At 33.0% G+C, this 18,853-nt stretch overlaps 1 protein-coding gene across 1 annotated transcript; it reads right to left on the bottom strand.

Annotated features, from left to right (window-relative positions):
- Nucleotides 1-14,877: 14,877 nt before the first annotated feature.
- Nucleotides 14,878-17,654, bottom strand: LOC115976245 (receptor-like protein kinase FERONIA). Its single transcript, XM_031097417.1, has one exon. It carries the CDS (start codon nt 17,595-17,597, stop codon nt 14,970-14,972), a length of 2,628 nt encoding a protein of 875 aa, XP_030953277.1. The 5' UTR covers nt 17,598-17,654; the 3' UTR covers nt 14,878-14,969.
- Between the last annotated feature and the right edge of the window lie 1,199 nt (nt 17,655-18,853).

Genomic DNA, 18,853 nt, shown 5'->3' with positions numbered 1-18,853 from the left:
ACTAAATATTTTTTGAAAAATAATAAAAATATTACAAATTTTATTACCTTACATATACAAATTGATATGACAATTAATGTGATTGGTAAATGTCACTTAAAAACATAATAAATAAAATTAAAATAAATTTTTTATTAGTAATACTTTAATTTTAATAATTATATAATAAAATATGTAATATCTTTAACATCAATTTTTTTAGATGTGCTATGCCCACAACATTTTCTCAATAATTTTGCAACAAATTATAGGTGGTTATTTGTTATTGATTATAATTTGAACTTACTTTTTTGCCCTACCAATAAAAACTAGTAACAACTTGAAACTTAAGATATGTTATGAAAGTATTGTAAAAATGTTATAGAAATAACATTTTTATTTTTGTTTTGGTACATGTATCTTAATGTTCACCTACCATCTACCAATAAATTGTTTTGAATAACTCTCTTTTTTTTCACCTCCACTCATTCTCTTTTACTTTGACAATTTATCTTTCTTTATTTTTATCTTCATTTTATCTCCTCTACATGTTTACCTCCACAGAGTCTTATCTCATTTCAAATTTAAAAAAAGCAAGTCTTATTTCCTTACCTTTGGTCAATCATCATGTGGGTACCCAAAGTAAAACTCAAAATCTTTGAGAAATGATGAAGACATAAAAAACCGAAGAAGATGAAGAAGAAGATTAGAGGAACACAGACGTTGCAGTTGCAAAGACCACAAAGAAAAAAGGAAAACTAAGCAGAAAAGAGACCGAGATATGAGAGAGATGCATCAGATTGTGAAATTTGTTGAGAAATTATTTTAGGTGAGTGAAAAATTACAAGGAAATCTGTGTTTTTGTTTAGGGCCGATATCCATTTTCCCAGGGGCAACTCCAGGATTTTTGTCCAGGGGGTCAATAAGAAACATGAATTATATAAAATCTAAAACAAAAGAGACTTGAATATATCAATATCACAAAAAAAAAAAATTATAAAAAAAAAAAAAAAAAAACACATGAAATTCTATAGTTGGGAAATTTAAACCCCAGTTGATAGAATTAACAAGTTTTAAACCCAAGTTGTTAATTAAATTTATTCTGAATAAACCTTGTTAAAAAAACACTAACATCAATATCATGTCAATATCTTGCATAGCGGAAAATTAAATAAAACAAGATATGATGACCCATGAAAACCAACGAAACAAACTAATTTCACAGTAAAAAACCTAGGGGAAAACCTTCTCAAAAAGCAATCCAATATAATAAAGAGAAGTTTCAGATCTAGTAGAAAACCTTTGTTCCTAGACTCTACAATCCCCGTAGATGAACTTACAGCAGAAACCTTCTATCGCTTCAGAATCTCTGAACTCTTTAATATATGAATGCCACCATTTTTGCACGGATCCCAATATATGACTAACCAATAATGCACGGCTCCCAGTACGTGACTAACTCACCAACTTGAAGAAGATGTTGGCTGCAAAGTTCTTCACTTCATCAACAATGAAGATCAAGAAGCACTTGGTTACAAAATCCTTAGGAGCAAAGATGTAGTAGCTTCTTTTAGAGAGAATAAGGCATCGGTCATCTTTTGCATATATTCTCCTTGTATTCTCTTATGTGACGGCCTTTAAAATAAGCCATATATATGTCTAGGGTTGTGAGAAAAGAAACCCTACACATACATGTCAACATGGGCCAAAATTTAGATTTGAAACTTCTGATTTCTTAATTCTCGATAGATAGTATCTGTCAAGTAGTTGTTGAGACCTCGATAAATATTATTTATTGAGCAACTGTCAAGACCTCGATAGATGGCTATCAGTCAGGATTCTGTCCAGTTTTAATGAACAGCCCTTCTTCACTTGTTTCTTGGACAAATTTGCATGGCTTCAATACTAGACTTAAACTCTTGTTCTTTGAAGTATTAAACACATCCTAGATTTACTCAATTACAATTAAAATTCATTTTGTCAAAGAAATAGCCAATTACATAAAATATGTCCTTAACATTATTGGAGTGAAATTTTTTTGACAATCCCTTGGACAAAGATTACTTGATCTTCAGCAATTGGAATAGAGTGTTTTTTTTTGGTAGAAATAGCATAAAGATCAATGCTCTTGAACAGAGATTACTTAATCTTCAACAATTGGAACCCTCAATGTAGAACCTTATTCCTATAGACTTTGTGCAACAAAAATATGGATGAATGGAAGATAAGATAGGAAGTGATTCAGGAGCCAGAATTGTAAGAGCTTTGGTTGGAAGTAGGGTATAGAAACACATTTTTTTTCATCTCTCTCCATGATTATTAGGAGGAGAAGGAATTATGTGGACAGTATCTAGGTGGATGATAACTTTTGAATTAAAGATCCTAATGAGATAAAATAGTACTTCATTTCGAACTTTAAAGCATTATAATGAGTCCAGCAAATCTCAATTGCCAGAGGATTTGGAGGGCATCACCTAAACCATGTTTCCAAGATATTGACAATGAAGAGATATGTTGGATACTTACAGTAGAAGAAATAAAAGACATTGTGTGGGAAATAAACTCATTAAAAGCTTCGGGCCTTGATAGAAATAAGTTGCATGGACACGGACACGGACACGGACATGGACACAGAGGTACGACAATTTTTGAAAAATAAGGATACAATAGAAAGTGGACACGGCAATTAAATAATTAATTAAATTTTATATTTGGGCATATTTTTTAATATTTTTAGACATAAAATATGTTTATGTATAGAATTTAAATTATGTAAGAACTACAAATAAGTAAACTAACACCCAAAGTAGTACAATAAAACAAAAAGGCTGGCCACACAAAAACAAAAATCACTAAATTCATAATAGACATTATAATTTAATAAATTTATAAGGCAAAAAGCTAAGTAAAGAAACAAAAATTGTAGAAGCTCAAGGAAATTTCCTTCATCACTTGAATTATTAGATTAATTTTGACCATGAAATGCTAACCCCCGATGCAAAAGGAATCTTATGCAACCAACTATTGCATTTAATTAAGTCCGATATTCAATTTTATTTTGATTTGACTGCTTAACAAAAACACTTTGAATGTGTTGATTTTGCTTCATTAGATTTTCACCATTCTTAATAGCTTGGTTATGGGCACTATTAGCACCTCTAACATGTAGGTCTAGCTTTTCTTTCTTATTCCAACTATTGAATCCCTTTGTCACAAAACTGTCACCTCTAGATTGCATACCAACATCTTGTCTAAATAGGTAACAATATAAACAATATGTAGCATTCTTTTCAATACTATATTCCAACCAACTTCCATACTCTTTAAACCATTTAGGATTAAATCGATGCATTAGTCCACCAATTTTTTTTTTTTTTTTTTGAGGAAAATTGAGTTCTTAAGGTTGACATGGTTTTTTTTGTAAATAATATCTTCTTATTTCATCTTGATCATTAGGATGATAAAATGAAATCTTTTTTCGTTGCCTAGGGTCCAAAGGAAGATTGTTCACATCAACACAGCCATGCTTAGAAGATGAATCTTGAGTAGAAGATGAATCTTAAGTAAAGGATGAATCTTGGGTAGGAGATGAATCTTACGGCCTACGGGGTTTCCTTATTACAAATTTGTCCATAATACTAGCAAAAGAATAAATAAATAAACTATAAGTTCATTTGACATTTTTTTTTTCTAATACAGTAAACATATTAATTATTATTGTAAAGTGATTTTTTTCCAATTCTTTAATTTATAAGTTTACAATTCTTTAAATGTGTTATTTTTTTTATTGTCATTTAGTGTTAATGTATTGACCTACACACATAGCCAACAACCACTCACAAGTCACATTTGGCAAAATAAAAAAACCACTCACAAGTCACATTTGGCAAAATAAAAAAACCACTCACAAGTCACAAATTTAGCCAAATAGTCAAAGTGCAAAAGTCAAGTTCATAACTCAACTTTATATCAAATCAATACAAAAAGTTATAGGAATAGTAAAGAAACTCAAAATACTATAACCCATTAACCCCCCATAGGCCCACACATACATGGTCAAACTCAGAGACTCAAAACTCAACAACAAAACTCAATGCACTATAACCCCACAACCCCCACACACACACGGTCAAAGATTCAAAACTCAAACAAAAAATCAAAAGATAACTCCACACACACACACGACGATTCACTCACATAGATTCAGAGTATATCAAAACACTATAAACATACTCTCACAGTGAAAGAAAGAGAGAAAGAGAGCTAAAAACTAGATCAAGTGGCGGCAAATCAAGCGACAGCGGCAAATTAGGGATAGTCTAGGTGGTGGCAGATCGTGGGGGCTATGCAGTGGTAGATTTTTTGTGTGTGTGAAGCAAAGACAACATTTTCCCCTTGGGTTTGGATATTGAAGAAGGATCATGAGAGATTTTGGAGGTTAGTCAATTGCAAATTCTTAGGTTTTATTTGGCCATTTTTTTTGTTTATTATTTTTCAAAATTTGATTTATAGGCTTTTTATTTCTGAGATTAAAGACCAAAATTTTCTGTTGGACTCTTCTTTTTTTTTTTTTTTTTTTGAAGTTTAAGCTGGGCTTTAAAAAAAAAGGGGGTCAGGTACATGGTGAGGGTATGCAAATTTGTATTGTAGGGGGTACAAAACAATTTTTTTTAAAAAAAATATTATATATATATATATATATAAATTTTCGGGTCAGGGGGTTCATTTGAACCCCTTGACTATAATGTACCACTGCCCCTACATTTTCCAGCCAAAATTTGGTATTTTTGCTAGTACAGCTAAAACGCTCTCGATATCGCCGGTATTTAAACAGGAACGAAATGAGGACATTTCTGTACCGTTCCAGGCACTAGTACAAAAAATATCGACCATATCAACTGGTACGATGTGAAACTAACTACCTTGGACTCGATGCTTACCTTGTCACTTTCTATCGATTTGAATCATTTCCCACCATTCCTCTGCTTCATCATCCAATTTATTAGATGCAAGCCACACTTTTCTTTTTCATCACAAATCTTCCAAAAATTAAAATACTCTTCCAAATCAAGTAGCCAATCGATAAAATCCAACTTACACATATCTCAATAAAAAAATTGAATTTTCTTGTAGTTAGGAGTGCGTCTTTGACTATATTGATCATTGTCGTTGTGAGATGATTTCCTAGTAAGATGAGTAGCAATCTTTTGCTCGATTTCACCTATAATTTTTTGAATCTTTTCATTGGTGATTCTCATCACGAAAATTAAGGAAATTAGCCCTGGTGAAGATTGTGTTGTCAATATCGTTGTCACTGTCATTGTTGTGGTGGTCATCATCTCGCCGGTTAGCCATCAAACCAGGGTATGTCAAGGTTCTAATACCAACTGATGTCATGAAAGCTTGAAGAAAGCATGCACGATACTCTCTTTGATAGACAGAAGCTAAATTGTTAGTTTCTGAGTAGTAGATCTCGGATTCACGAGGGGTTTCTTGAATCCAAAAGGAGATAAACTAGAACCATCAGAGAAAAGTTTGAGAAACTTTAGAGGCCTATTTAAGGACTCTATAGAACTTGACAGAAAATAAAATATATTCTAAAATAAGTTCTAATTAATACTCTCTTTTTTTCAGTGTAAAGTTGAATTTATTCAACTATGTGTTGGATTTATTCCGTGCCAAATTTGCTTATAATTCAGCATTTAGAAACCTTGTATTTAGTTGTAAATAATGTAAGGGTTGTGTGTGAAAGGTGTGAAGATTTGATCAAGAGTGTGTAACAAGAAGGTGACTTGCAACTAACTCGCGAGTGGTGACTCACCAAAATGAAGCACACATGTGAAGCATGCAAGAATATAAAGAGTCAGGCCAGCTGGATCACTACAGGAAAAAAGTTCAATTTGGTCTAATCTGGTAACTGGCGACTGGAACTCGTGACTCATCCCAATCGCAAGTGACTCGCCAATGCAACCTGTTTTGTTGAAAAGTGACTTTTCACATTCCAGCTCATATTCTACTATAAATATCCTTATGTCCATGAAATGTTGAGAGTTTCTAAAGAGGATTTTGAGAAAGAAACCTTAGAGAAAAACAAGATTAATTCATCCACAATCTTATACACTTGATTCTCCAAATTTCTCTACTCTCACCATCTCCATTGGCATACCCATGAGAGGATCATAAACCAAATCATTACCTCACCAAATTCAAAGTAGTGAGAAGGTTCTTGGTGTTTGGGAAGCAGTTCAAGAAAGAACCAATTCATATTGGTTGATGCAATGGGCTAATTGTGGGATTCGAAAAGTTAGAGAAGACACAGTTTGGCTTAACCTTGTTGGAGCAAAAAGCTTGGAGAACTTAGGTGCATTAAGTAGATTAAGCTTAGAGGGTCTATTGCTATTCGTTTTTCCCAACTGATTTTCTAGTGGATCATTTATCGCTTGGAGGGCGGCGAAGAGGTTTTCACCGAGTTCTTTGGTTTCCTCTTCCATAACACTTACCGGTGTTATCTTGTATTTGCATCTCTCTTTCCTTTACTCTTAACTTTTAATTTTTGCTGGTTGTGATTAATTAATGACTTAGAGTAGTTTGCTAATTTGGGTTTTGCTTATATTTCATATTCCACACATATATTGTTGGAATATAACATTGTATTGAAAAAATTATATTTGGAGCTCTAAACATTCACAAGTGTTTTATACACTAAGTGAGTTTTCATTTAGAAACAAAGACGCGCACACATACACACACACGCAAAGGAGAAGGAAATGAGTTTTAACACAAAGATATATCATAACTCCACTAAAAAACCATAGTAACTTTTAAGGGAAGGTGCGGCAAGTTATACTACACACAACACACTCTCCTAAGTAATATGAGACAATTACCCCTTTTTTTAGAAACAAATACAGACACACACACACAAGGGAGAAGGAGATGGAAAGGGGCCCTAATTAATACTAGTCATAACAAGAATCAAAACAAGAAGATAAATGCCCTAAACCTAAAATAACGAAAATTATATAATAATAAAAATACCAAAAATAAAAAATTACATAAATTAATTTGAAGATTTTGTTCTATATTACTTACCATTGTTGTTCTAAAATATATATATATATATATATATATATATATCTTACCATTGGTTTTTTTTTTTGTTTTTTTTTATTTTATAAAAGCATCTTATCATTATAAATGTTGACTTGAGTGTTTTCTTTAGTTGGCTCGGTATCACACTATTACCGACTCAATGCTTTTGTTACCGAGAAAATAAACCATGTTATGGATGTATGTTTATCTCCTCTCACGGTTGATGAGACCCATTAACTGTGGGTCCTATCAACTTGTAAAAAGGAGGAAGCATACACCAACCCATAACATGATATACTTTTTCTTTGTTACCTTTGTTTCATAAGTATTTTAAAGCTCGTGTGGACTTGTTATAGTCTATTTTCATCACCATCATTTTACATTCCCATTTGACTTTTTTTGAAAAGAATTTTTTTAAAATAAATAAATACAATAAGAACCCTTTTTTATAAAAATGAAAAAAATATTCTTTTTATTATCGTGCCAAATATTTACTTTTAATATTTTCATATTCTTCCGTTGATTGATTGATCGACACCACTAAAATGACAGGCTTCCACTCTCTTTAAGTAGCCGTCACTATGGAAGCTTCTTCTTTAGTGCGAACCCCAACTTCTCACGATTGATGGATACATGGGTTTTCTAGCCAGAAGGGATAGTTTGACATCTAAACTAAATAATTATTTTCCTCATAAAGAATTTATGCGAGAAAATAATATTGGAGAAGGCACTCCTACAAGTCTACAACCATAATTGTCTGGACCATAATTCCACAATGGCTGAAGAAACTGTGGGTAGGAAAGACTTGTGAGTTTTAAGAAATAGTGTTTTATTTAACTGTTAAAATCATAACCTTGTGTAAGAGCATTCACAACAGTAAAGGTAAAATTTTAGCTATTTAGTTACACAAAAAGTCACTTTATCTATTTTACCTACATACATGTTGCAGCAATAAATCTATTTTAGCTTTCAACACAATAAAATAATATACATATCACAATAAAATAATATAATCACTACAATAAAATAATATATCTTACTAAAAAAAAACAATCACAGCACCAACCACAACCACTCTATCATCAGCCACAGCCACAACCACCACCACCACCACCACCAGTAGTCCATAGCAAGGAAAAAAAAAAAAAAAACTCACAGCACCACAAAACAAACCCACTCTACCATCAGCCACACCCACAACCACCACCACCACCACCACAGCCCATAACAAAGAAAAAAAAAATCAACCAAGCCCACACCCACCCGACCCACCAGGCAACACCCACACCACAGCAATCAAATTCACGCAATGCAAAAAAAAAAAAAAAAAAAAAAAAAAAAAAAAAAAAAAAAAAAAAAAACCCAAAGTTTGGATCGACAAAAAACCAAATGGGCGGAGGAAGGCAGCGGCGGCTTCAATGATGAAACCCAGAGCTTGGATCGACAAATGAAACCCTCGAAATCCAAAGCTTGGGTCTGATCGGCGAGATGGTTTTGTTGGCAGAATGGGTGGGGAGATCGACGAGATGGGTCGACGCCGGTGATGGGTCAAAGCTGGGCTGGGTTTGATCGGCGAGATGGGTTTGTTGGCGGAATGGGTGGGGAGATCGGCGAGATGGGTCGGTGCCGGTGATGGGTCGAAGTTGGGCTGGCGGTGGAGGAAGAAGAGAGAAGATGAGGAAAGTGGAGGAAGAAAGAAAAAAGAAGTGAATCCGGAGAGAGAAAATGGGAAATGATTATTTAATGAGAGAAGAAAGAGAGAATGTAATAAAAAATTCTTTTTTTTTTTTTACCTGTGAGCTACAGTGCACATTTATTTTTAGATGTGCACTGTAGCTGAGGAGCTAAATCTTTTAGATTTAGCTCCACTGCTACATGATGATTTTTTGTGGTTGAGAGCAAAAAAAAATAGCATTATATTTATATAGCACCACTGCTGTGAGTGCTCTAATAATGCTATTATTTAACCGTTGAGGTTATACTTCTTTAATATAGATAGATAAATAAATAAATATATATATATATATATATATATGTGGCTAAAAAACTATTTTAGTCTCTAAATTTTATTAAAAATTTATTTTTCATCCCTAAATTTTAAGAAGTTCATTTTTTGTGTTTAAACTATTGAAATTTTTATCTTTCATCCTTAAACTATTGAAAATGTTTTATTTATGTCTTTAAAATTTATTAAAATTTTTTTTTTCTTCTCTAAACTATTAAAAAAAATTCTTTTTTCATCCCTATTTTTGTTTCTAAACTATTGAAAAAATTCTTTACAAAGTTTAAAAATGAAAAAAGAATTTTTTTAAGTTTAGGGACGAAAAACAAACTTTTATTAAAGTTTAAAGACCAAAATAGTATTTTACCCTATATTTATGATGCATAGACAAAGCCTAAGTATAGTTTTTTCATTAAAAAAAAAAAAAAAAAAAAAAAAAAATTTTCCTTAGATGTTACATGTTTTTTTTTTTTTTGGTTTGTTTCCTAATTCAAATCAATTATATGATTGTATTGAATAATAAGTCACAACATAAGTGGGTTCCAGTTAACTCAACTGATAAAGTCTCTAATAGTTGAATAAAAGATTTAGAATTCAATTCTTGCTTACACCAAAAACTGATTAATATTTTGGTTTGATGTTAAAGAGCTATCATCAGAAGCGGACATTATAAATTGAAACTATCTTAAAAAAAAAAAAAAAAAGTGTCACGACATTAAATTAAATTTAATTGTTTTTGAAAAATATAGTAACGAAGTCAATATTTGACTCCAACAGTGACAATTTTTTTACATACACGTGCATGTATATTACTTGAGCTTGATATGAAAATGAAATATTAAAAATTATTCATTTTTTATATCAAGCGATGATATTAAGTGGAAACCTCCAAACGCTCAAACTTTCAAAACAAAGTTTGATGGAGTTTTTTTTTTTTTTTTCTGAAGACACTGATGAAGCTGGTTTAGGTGTGGTAGTTTGAAACTCTAATGGTGAAGTGATGGACTCCCTTTCAGAAAAAAATACCAAAACCCTCCTCGTCTGTGGTTGTCCTAGAACTATTAGCATCTAGACGTGCTGCACAATTTGTTCAAGAAATTGGTATTCGTCAATCCATTTTTTAAGGCGATCCTGAAATAGCTATAAACTTTATCAAGTATGGTAATACTTTACGATCTGCTTATGGACACCTAATCAAAGATAATTTTTTCATGTAAACTCTTTAGAGAGTTATTCTTTCTTTCATAAGGTAATGTTGTTGCACATGCCTTAACTAAGAAAGCAATTTCTTTTTCCTCTCTAGAAGTTTGGATGGAGTCTATTCCCTAAAACTATCTTCCTTTTGTTATAGTTGATTTACCAGCAAATTAAATAAAAATATTCAATGGTCATTTTCTATTAAAAAAAAAAGTTATTTAATGTAAGGCAAAAATACAAAATCTACCCTCTAAGTTCCACCAGAATTCATTTCAATCCTCTAACTTTATTCTTGTTCATTTTCAATCCTCTTAATTTCAAATTTATTTAATTAAGTCTCTTTATCAACTTCTATTAAATTTGCAATTAATGGTCCAAATTTTTAATTAAAAAATCCAATTAATGATTAAAAATGTTTTTCTATAATTTTTTAAAAATTAATAGAAGTTGTTGGAGAGACTTTAGTTAAATAAATTTGAAATTTAGGGTGTGTACTGCATTTTAGTCTTAATGTAAAAAAGACCCTCAAAATGACAGCATTTTTTTTTTTTTTGGCATCAATAGGCATGTTAAGGATATCTTTGCACAAATAAACTGCTTTCCAATTTTTTTTAAAGTCAAAATTCCATTTATGACTGTAATTAAAGTTTTGTAATAGTTAGACAGAAGCTAGATAAAATTACGTAAAAATTTATGTTATTATCTAATTATCCCATATTTAATTGCTAATACAAATATTTTCTTTAAAGAAAATAAATTTGTACATAAACAATTTGAGGTCCTATTCCCCTTATATAATTTTTTTAAAAGAATAACATTATCTAATTGTAAGGTAACAATGGTTTTTTTTTTTTTTAAATAGAAAAATGTATACCCATCTTTACTTTCCTTTTATAAGTTCTGAACCTTAAAAGACAACGATAAAATGTGAAATATTTTCTTTCTATTTTTTTGAATGAATTTTGACATATAAAAGAGATGAAATTGGATTAATTATAATTATGATATAAAATAATCATATCAAGAAGAAATACATAAAAAATTCAGTAAAAAAAATATCGAGTTAGCTAGGTGGAGGGGGAAGGGGAAGGCGAGTTGTACTTTAACGATTGGCTTTTGACTTTTTGGCGAGCCTCAGCCAATTTCCTTGACTATATGTTCTCATTTTGGAGAAGATCCAAATTCCTAATGTTATCATTTTTAAGAAAAAAAAAATTGAAACATTCTTAATATGTAACAAAGAATTATGATTAAGTGATTGATGTAAACCGAATAACTCAAACTTTCATTAAACAGATAGATCAAGATTTTTTATTTTTATATTTTTTTAGTTTGTTTCTCCACCAAAAAAAAAAAAAAACATTTTTTTTGGGGTAGGAAAAGGGGTATTATTTTTATATAAGTATAGAGTTCATAGCAAAGGTAGGAGCCCCGCATGAGATCCCATACGTAAGAGTAGTATACAAAAGATGGCATTTATCATATTCTTCGAAGTAGATAGTTTACTATCTTTCGCTTTTTGCGAGTTCATTTGTATATATGTTGACTTCACGGTATGCGTGACTATGTTTCATGGAAGAATGGTCTATTTTCAGCAAATTCCTGCAAACACACGCCAAAATAAACTTATTTGGGACCAATACACCACGGGTTATTAGCCAATTCATTACTATCAAGGAGCCAACTTCTAACATAAGGTATTTATAGACCAAATTCCAAGATAAAGGAAGGTCATATCTAATTAGCCAAAGTCCGACTATATTATTCTTCATAAAAACTATGTGCTTATGTGTATGTTTGTGTGCAATAATGTGTAATAAACACCACTTTTTGTGGAATTGGTGTTCTTCCAATGAGTTCACAAAGATTTCGGGAGATTTAAAAGTGTCGGTATTTGAATTCCAATTCATACCTTGTCAAATCAAGGCTACTGTACTAGTTAAATAGCATTTAGATATGCTTGCTTCCATCTATGTCCATTAAGGATAAAATTTAGTTACAAAACTAATTATAGTCGTAAGGTACAATCTAACTCAATATATATATATATATTTTTTTTTATTGGAGGTGAATTTTAAAAAATCCACCATTAAATTACATCTTCTTCTTTTATCCTTCATGCTTGCAAAATTCCTTAAAAATTAAAAATTAATAGCTATATCATCAATAAATTGTTAAATTGCAAGTTTTTATAGTTTAAAATTATGAATAAAATATAAGTTTATAGATCATATAGTAAATAATATCTGATTGACATAAAATTTAACATGCATATTAAGAGTGTAAAGAATATGCAATTCAACGGTTGAATTTTCAAAATATGGAATAATTTTTATTTTATTGAATAAGGTTGTAACTTTAGATTACAACTAGTTTTGTAGTTAAATTTTGTCCGTCCATTAATGAATAACTAGCTTGTAACTCTATGTATATGCATGGATAAACTTCAAGATATACAATAAGATGCATAATATAATTCCTATATATATTGTAAGGACTCGATTCGTGACGAACCGGTGTTGGGCTCGTACGTAAAAAGGCCCAAACAATATCATTTGTAGAGCGTGGGTTTGAAAGGCTAGACCTTGGTCACCAGGTGGCGGGTTTTCCGTGGTATTCGTACATGGTTAAGGTTTCTTCACCCTTGGAATCTTGCTCTTGGAGGTGGGCTGGGAGGCTCTGGTTTTTGGCCATTTTTCCCAGCCCCTCTCTAGATTACTTCCTTTTCCTTTTATACTAGCCCTAGTTTACTGTCCTTCGTCCACGTGTAGGGTCAACCTTTCCAGGACTGATACTTGTCCCATCAGCCTATACCCAAAGTCGTTGGGGGTGGTTGTAAAAGTCAAAGAATGCGGCTCTGTCAGGTGCAGAGTACTGAATGGCAGTAAGGGCAGCTTTCCCTTGATATTTTGGATTTTCTTTCAATCTTAGTCCTATACCGTTTTTGTCCCTCTGTTCGATGGGACTTTGGGTTCTGCCGAGGACTGAACTGTCCTCAGCTGTATCCCAAGGCTATCTTGTGCTTTATATTTATCGGGCTTGGACCGTAACCCTTCTCGGCTTGGGCCTTCGGGCTCCCCGTAGGTAAATGGGCCTGACCCATAAATTATTGGGCCCCACATATATAATTTAAATATTATTGATAGCTATTTTTATATTTTGTTAACTGTTTAAAAAAATTTGTAAGGATATTATTAGATATAAAATGTAAATTGTCCATTTTTTTTTAATTATAATTGTGAAACACTTTTTTTTTTAACGATTTATTTATTCTAAACTTTTTGGTTTTTGTACTTAATAACTCACTTAGATGAATATTTATAATGTGGTCCCACATTTGATTCTAAAATTAAAAAATAAAATTCTTTAAGAATAAATAATTTAAGACATATGGCGCAAGGAGCTCTAATTTGAAATTTTAATTTGAATTTATCTTAGTTTCACCTATTATTATATATATAGATGAACTATCTATAACTTTAATGCCACTAATCTCAAAACAATATACAACATGGTTAGGTTGATACATTAAAACTGTTGTTTTAGAGTAATTATTAATTACTCTCAGAGTATGAAAAATGGTACTCTCTCCTCTCACATTTATGGTAAGGTCAACCATGAATGTGAAAGAACGGAGTACGATTTCACTATATTTCTAAAGTACCTAATAATTTTCCATTGTTTTGTCTATTGCTAGCAAAGAAAAAAAATATTTTCCTTTTTCATTTTGTAATAATTTTTTCCTTTTTTTTTCGCTTTTTATCCACTTTCTTCTCTTTTTGTATTTTGCTCTTGCAAGAAATTTCTCATTTTTCCCAAAAATCAAACAACATTTTATGTGGAAATAAACACTTACAAATATTTAAATCAAACCTCTAGATCCAATACACTCGCTCGAAGCTAAGCGATGAGGGCTAAACCTCACGCAATCGCTCTTGTCAAACTCCAGCTCTACTCATACCTAGTTATTCTATGACTAGTGTGGCACTTAGTACACTCAAGCACTAGACTCAAGCAAAAAGAATAATGGAACGCAAATTTTCTCTTGACAATTTGTTATATTTATCATAAGAGTAGTATTAAATTTTTTTTTAAAATGACTCATTAACAAATGCTTTAAGAGTATCTATTAACTAAACCGATAATATGTAGACCTAGCTGAGGCTTCATCCCAGCTTAATTATCATAGGTTTACAAGCAAAATTTTATTAGGTTAGCATTTTTTTTTCCTTGAATGAAAACAAATTAAATAAACTAAAATAATGGTGAGTTTTTGGAATACTTTACTTGGATGTGATGATAACAGCATATTACATTAGAAAATTGAGTTTGCTCTTCCTAGTATGACTTTTTCCATTATATTAAAGAAGTTAAGTGGATAAGCAAAGTGTGATATTAGAAATATTACAAATTTTACTATATAAATCTTTTTAAATAAAGTGTTACCATTCACAAAAAGGTAATTTAGACAATCATTTATTATTTTGTTAAATTGACATTAATTAATCTATAATCATTTTATATAGAAGTAAAATTGCGAATAAAGTTGTAACTCAAAACTTATTAGCGCCTCAATTTCCAAACAAGAAAAGCTTCTTATTCCATTCTTGACAGCAAGTCTTAATATGCTACAGAACAAGCTAATTAATTTAAGTTGTTAGGTAACTTACAAGTCAGCTACGTACCATGCATATTCCTTTTATCTTCCTTTCTGACTCATAAGCTCCGAGAAAACAGTTTCACGTATCAAATTGCTGCTATCTGAAGTCTCATTAGCAGAACTTTGGTCTCCATTGCTTGCAATGTTCACCCTGCAGCTAGTGCTTTCTCCATTTGACCCACGTCCACCGCTACTAGTAAAGACCTTCTCACAATCCTCAATTGCGGATCTTTGAAGGAGCACTTTCTCAATATGGCCTTCAATCTCAAATATTTGTACTCCACTATCCCTTTTGCTCTCCTGTAGTTGTAATGCAAATTCAAGACCCCAAACCACATCGTTCATTGACGGCCGTTTGATTCCATCATCAAGCAAACAGTTCACTGTAATTTCACCAAATTTTTTCAAACACTCCGGCACAATCTTACCTGATAGAAATGGATCAACAATCTGATCAAGCTTTCCATTATGATAGCATTGCTGAGCCCACTCAGCTAAGCTCACTCGCTCCTTGTCAACATTACGTATCAACGGTGGTCTTGCACATAACACTTCACACAACACCACACCAAATGAGTACACATCAGATTTTTCAGTCAACTGTTGACGCCGGTAATACTCTGGGTCTAAGTACCCAATACTCCCTTTCACCACTGTGCTTACATGGGTCATGGACACACTAGTAGGACCCAGTTTTGACAACCCAAAATCGGATACCTTTGCCACCCATTTCTCGTCCAACAATATATTTGTGCTTTTCACATCACGATGAATGATCATCTGCTTTGCACCTATGTGAAGGTATTGCAAACCCCGAGCAGCACCAATACAGATTTGGAGCCGTTGTTCCCACGAAAGAGGTGGATTATCGGTGTTGTAGAGATGATCACGGAGGGTCCCATGGGCCATGTAATCATACACAAGGATCATCTCATTGCCATGGTTGCAATAGCCAATCAGAGGGACGAGATGGAGGTGGCGGAGTTGGGAGAGCATCTCAATCTCGGTCTTGAACTCGTGAGCCCCTTGTTGAGAACCCGGTTTCAACCGTTTAATGGCAACACAGGTCTCCCCACCATCAATGTATCCTTTGTACACATCACCAAACCCTCCGACACCTATGATGAAGAGCTTGTCGAAGTTGTTTGTAGCTGCTTTGATTTCAGACAGTGAAAAGCATCGACACAAATCAGACGGCAGAATTGTGCTGCTGCTCTTGGCATCCTTATCAACCCTCCTACCTCGTTGGAAAATGAAGAAACCGAGAATAGACAGAACAACTATGCCAGAGAATAAACCAACAACTATGGGAATTATTGTGGTGTGGTTACTCTTTACCTTCCTTGGTTGGATTGGAAAGGGAATCGCTACAACCTTTGGTGTTGGAAGTGGATCGGGGTTTGGCCCAGCGAGATTGTTAATGAGGTCACTGATTTTGAAGATTTCGAGCCCGTTCAAGATTGCGTCGGAATATTTAGTCATCCTGTCATCTGGGTTTGCTTGCAGAGCGACAGAGAGGTTTAGTTTTTTCTTGTTGCCTTCACCAAACATCAGTACAGCGTAGTCTTTATATACTGGGATTCCATTTCCCCCGCTCCAAGACAAAACGTCTGCTCGTTCCTCAGCAATTTGATCAGCTATAAAGATGTAAAAATCTCGGTCTCCTTCTTCCGTGATCTCAACTTGAAACTCGCAAAAGTGTAGCCTTACTAGGTAATTAAAACCAGCGTCTACAGAGAATTCCCAGGTGAGATTGTTGCTCTTGTTTATGGTTTTGTTGGGTCCCATTGTTAGAGCAGTGATATAGACCTCTTCTGGTGCAGTGTAGTTAGAAATTTTACTGAAGCGGAGACGAATAGTTGTGTTTCTATCCACAAAGCCTTTTTCAGAACTTGTCAAGTAAGCAGCATCGTCATCTGACCAGCTCCGGTACATGCCAGTATCTTCTGTGGGTGAAATCATTCGCCCACCAATGTTTAATCTATATACCGTCTCAAGAGCGTGGCTCTTTTCGATGGTATATGGCGTACTCTGGCCAATAAGCTTAATTTCTGTACTAATGTCTTCAGAGTAATAAAGATTAGAAGGCACTGAAACGAGTTCAATCCCGTTTACAAAAGCATATGCATCTAGATTACCGGGGCTTGGAGTGAAGGTTATGTTTAAGAATCGAGCATTTTCAACAATATTTACGCAGAATTCTCTTGAGAAGCCTTCTAAGCTAAGAGCATCAGCATCAACAGTGAGGGCAGCGCTAAAGTTGCTTAAAAGGGTATAAGAACCGGCTTTGACGGAGAAGAAGGCCTTAGAGCGGTCAAAGTTTTGATATGAAGCTGGGAAAAAGTAGAGGCGAATGAAGAGTTGGCCCGCGGTGACAGAGAACATGTATGTGAATTCGGAGTAGGAGAGGCGTGCAGTGTAGTAGGGAATTGGGTCGACTTCGGTTGGTTGTTTAGCTGCTTCGGAGATTACTGATGAGTTGTTTTGAAGTTCAAAAGGACCGAAATCGGAATTGATGTCTCCCAACCAGATCCGATTATCTCTTGCAGAAGTGTTGCCGCTGAAGCCACAGTTGAGTGTTATATTAATGGTCGGAGAATAAGGAGGCCGCAAGCCACTGGCAAGTTGGAGGAAGAAGAAAAACAAGAGGTGGGGAGGGTTCCTCATTGCTCAGAGAGAGAGAGAGAGATTTTATGGAAGAGAATGATTAAGAAGAGAAGCTACATATTGATAGTATGTGTGAAGGATATATCCTAAATGAATTGCAAGTCAAAGTAAATGCCTCATTGTTAGTAGTATTGTCGTAGGAGAGTTATATTATTCACTGCAGTCCACAAACGACATGGAGTAATACTGTAGACAAACTCTTTTATACTAAAGTTTTGTTTTGATACTGTTTATTGCTGGAAATTAAAAATTAAAACTGAAAACACTGTAATAAAATAATTCTTAAATATGTGAATATTGCTATGAGATCCAGTTTTAGAGTTGTTTTTGCTGAAAAAAAGTACTGTTCATAGGACCCACTAAAAAATGCAAGGACACAAACACACGGACGCAAACATTTTAACCAAACTCACACTAATATTTTTATAAATCATAGAAGTAGTAATTTTTACTAATTTTCATATGGATCTTCCACTAATATCACATTTTTACTTATCAATAATAACTCATTACATCAGCAATTTATAAAATAGTTTTTAGTTTTAGCATTTTCCCGAGATTAAAAATACAATAAGTCATTTTGAAAAGAGTAATGCTATTATCACAAATTATTTTATTACGTTTTTATAAATTGTTATTAGGACTAATTCTTACTTATTTTTATCTAGACCTAAAACTAACGTCACTTTTTCAACATACTAATAACCACTCACAAGTCACAACATTTGTAAATTAGTTTATAATTCACATTTTCCTTAAAAGATTTACTATATGTGCAATGGAAGAATATCAAACCGCGACCCTCTTTGTATTCTCTATGGACCACCACAACCTTCATTAGTTCCAAGGGCTAACCGGTGCATATGAACACCTATTGATGCATGTCCACATATCGAATCTCAAGGCTTTTACAATGATGGAATCCTATGACGAATGGAGAACATAAAATAGAGGTTCATCATATATATTTTTAATATAAAATTAAGTACTTATGCCCATGCCTAAAACCCTAATTAGGGCTAGGGTTTTTTCTTTTATAGGTGGAGTAAGTGGCTGTCCTTTGAACCCCAAATAGCCTTGAACACTTGGCCCAATATAAACTGTGAACATAAAATCTCAAATTTATTCTAGATTTTAGGTTTAAATCCAATGAGCAAAATATATTGTATGTTGTTTAAAGTACATTTTTATACACAAGAAAGTGCCCAAGCTCTACATTTTAGTTTCCAAGTTTATGCAGTTCGAAAGCTACTCGA

The sequence above is a fragment of the Quercus lobata genome, chromosome 2 (genome assembly GCF_001633185.2).
Source record: "Quercus lobata isolate SW786 chromosome 2, ValleyOak3.0 Primary Assembly, whole genome shotgun sequence".
Classification (NCBI taxonomy): Eukaryota; Viridiplantae; Streptophyta; class Magnoliopsida; order Fagales; family Fagaceae; genus Quercus; species Quercus lobata.
The sequence above is the reverse complement of the archived record's forward strand: the minus strand, read 5'-3'. Positions and strand labels throughout refer to the sequence as shown.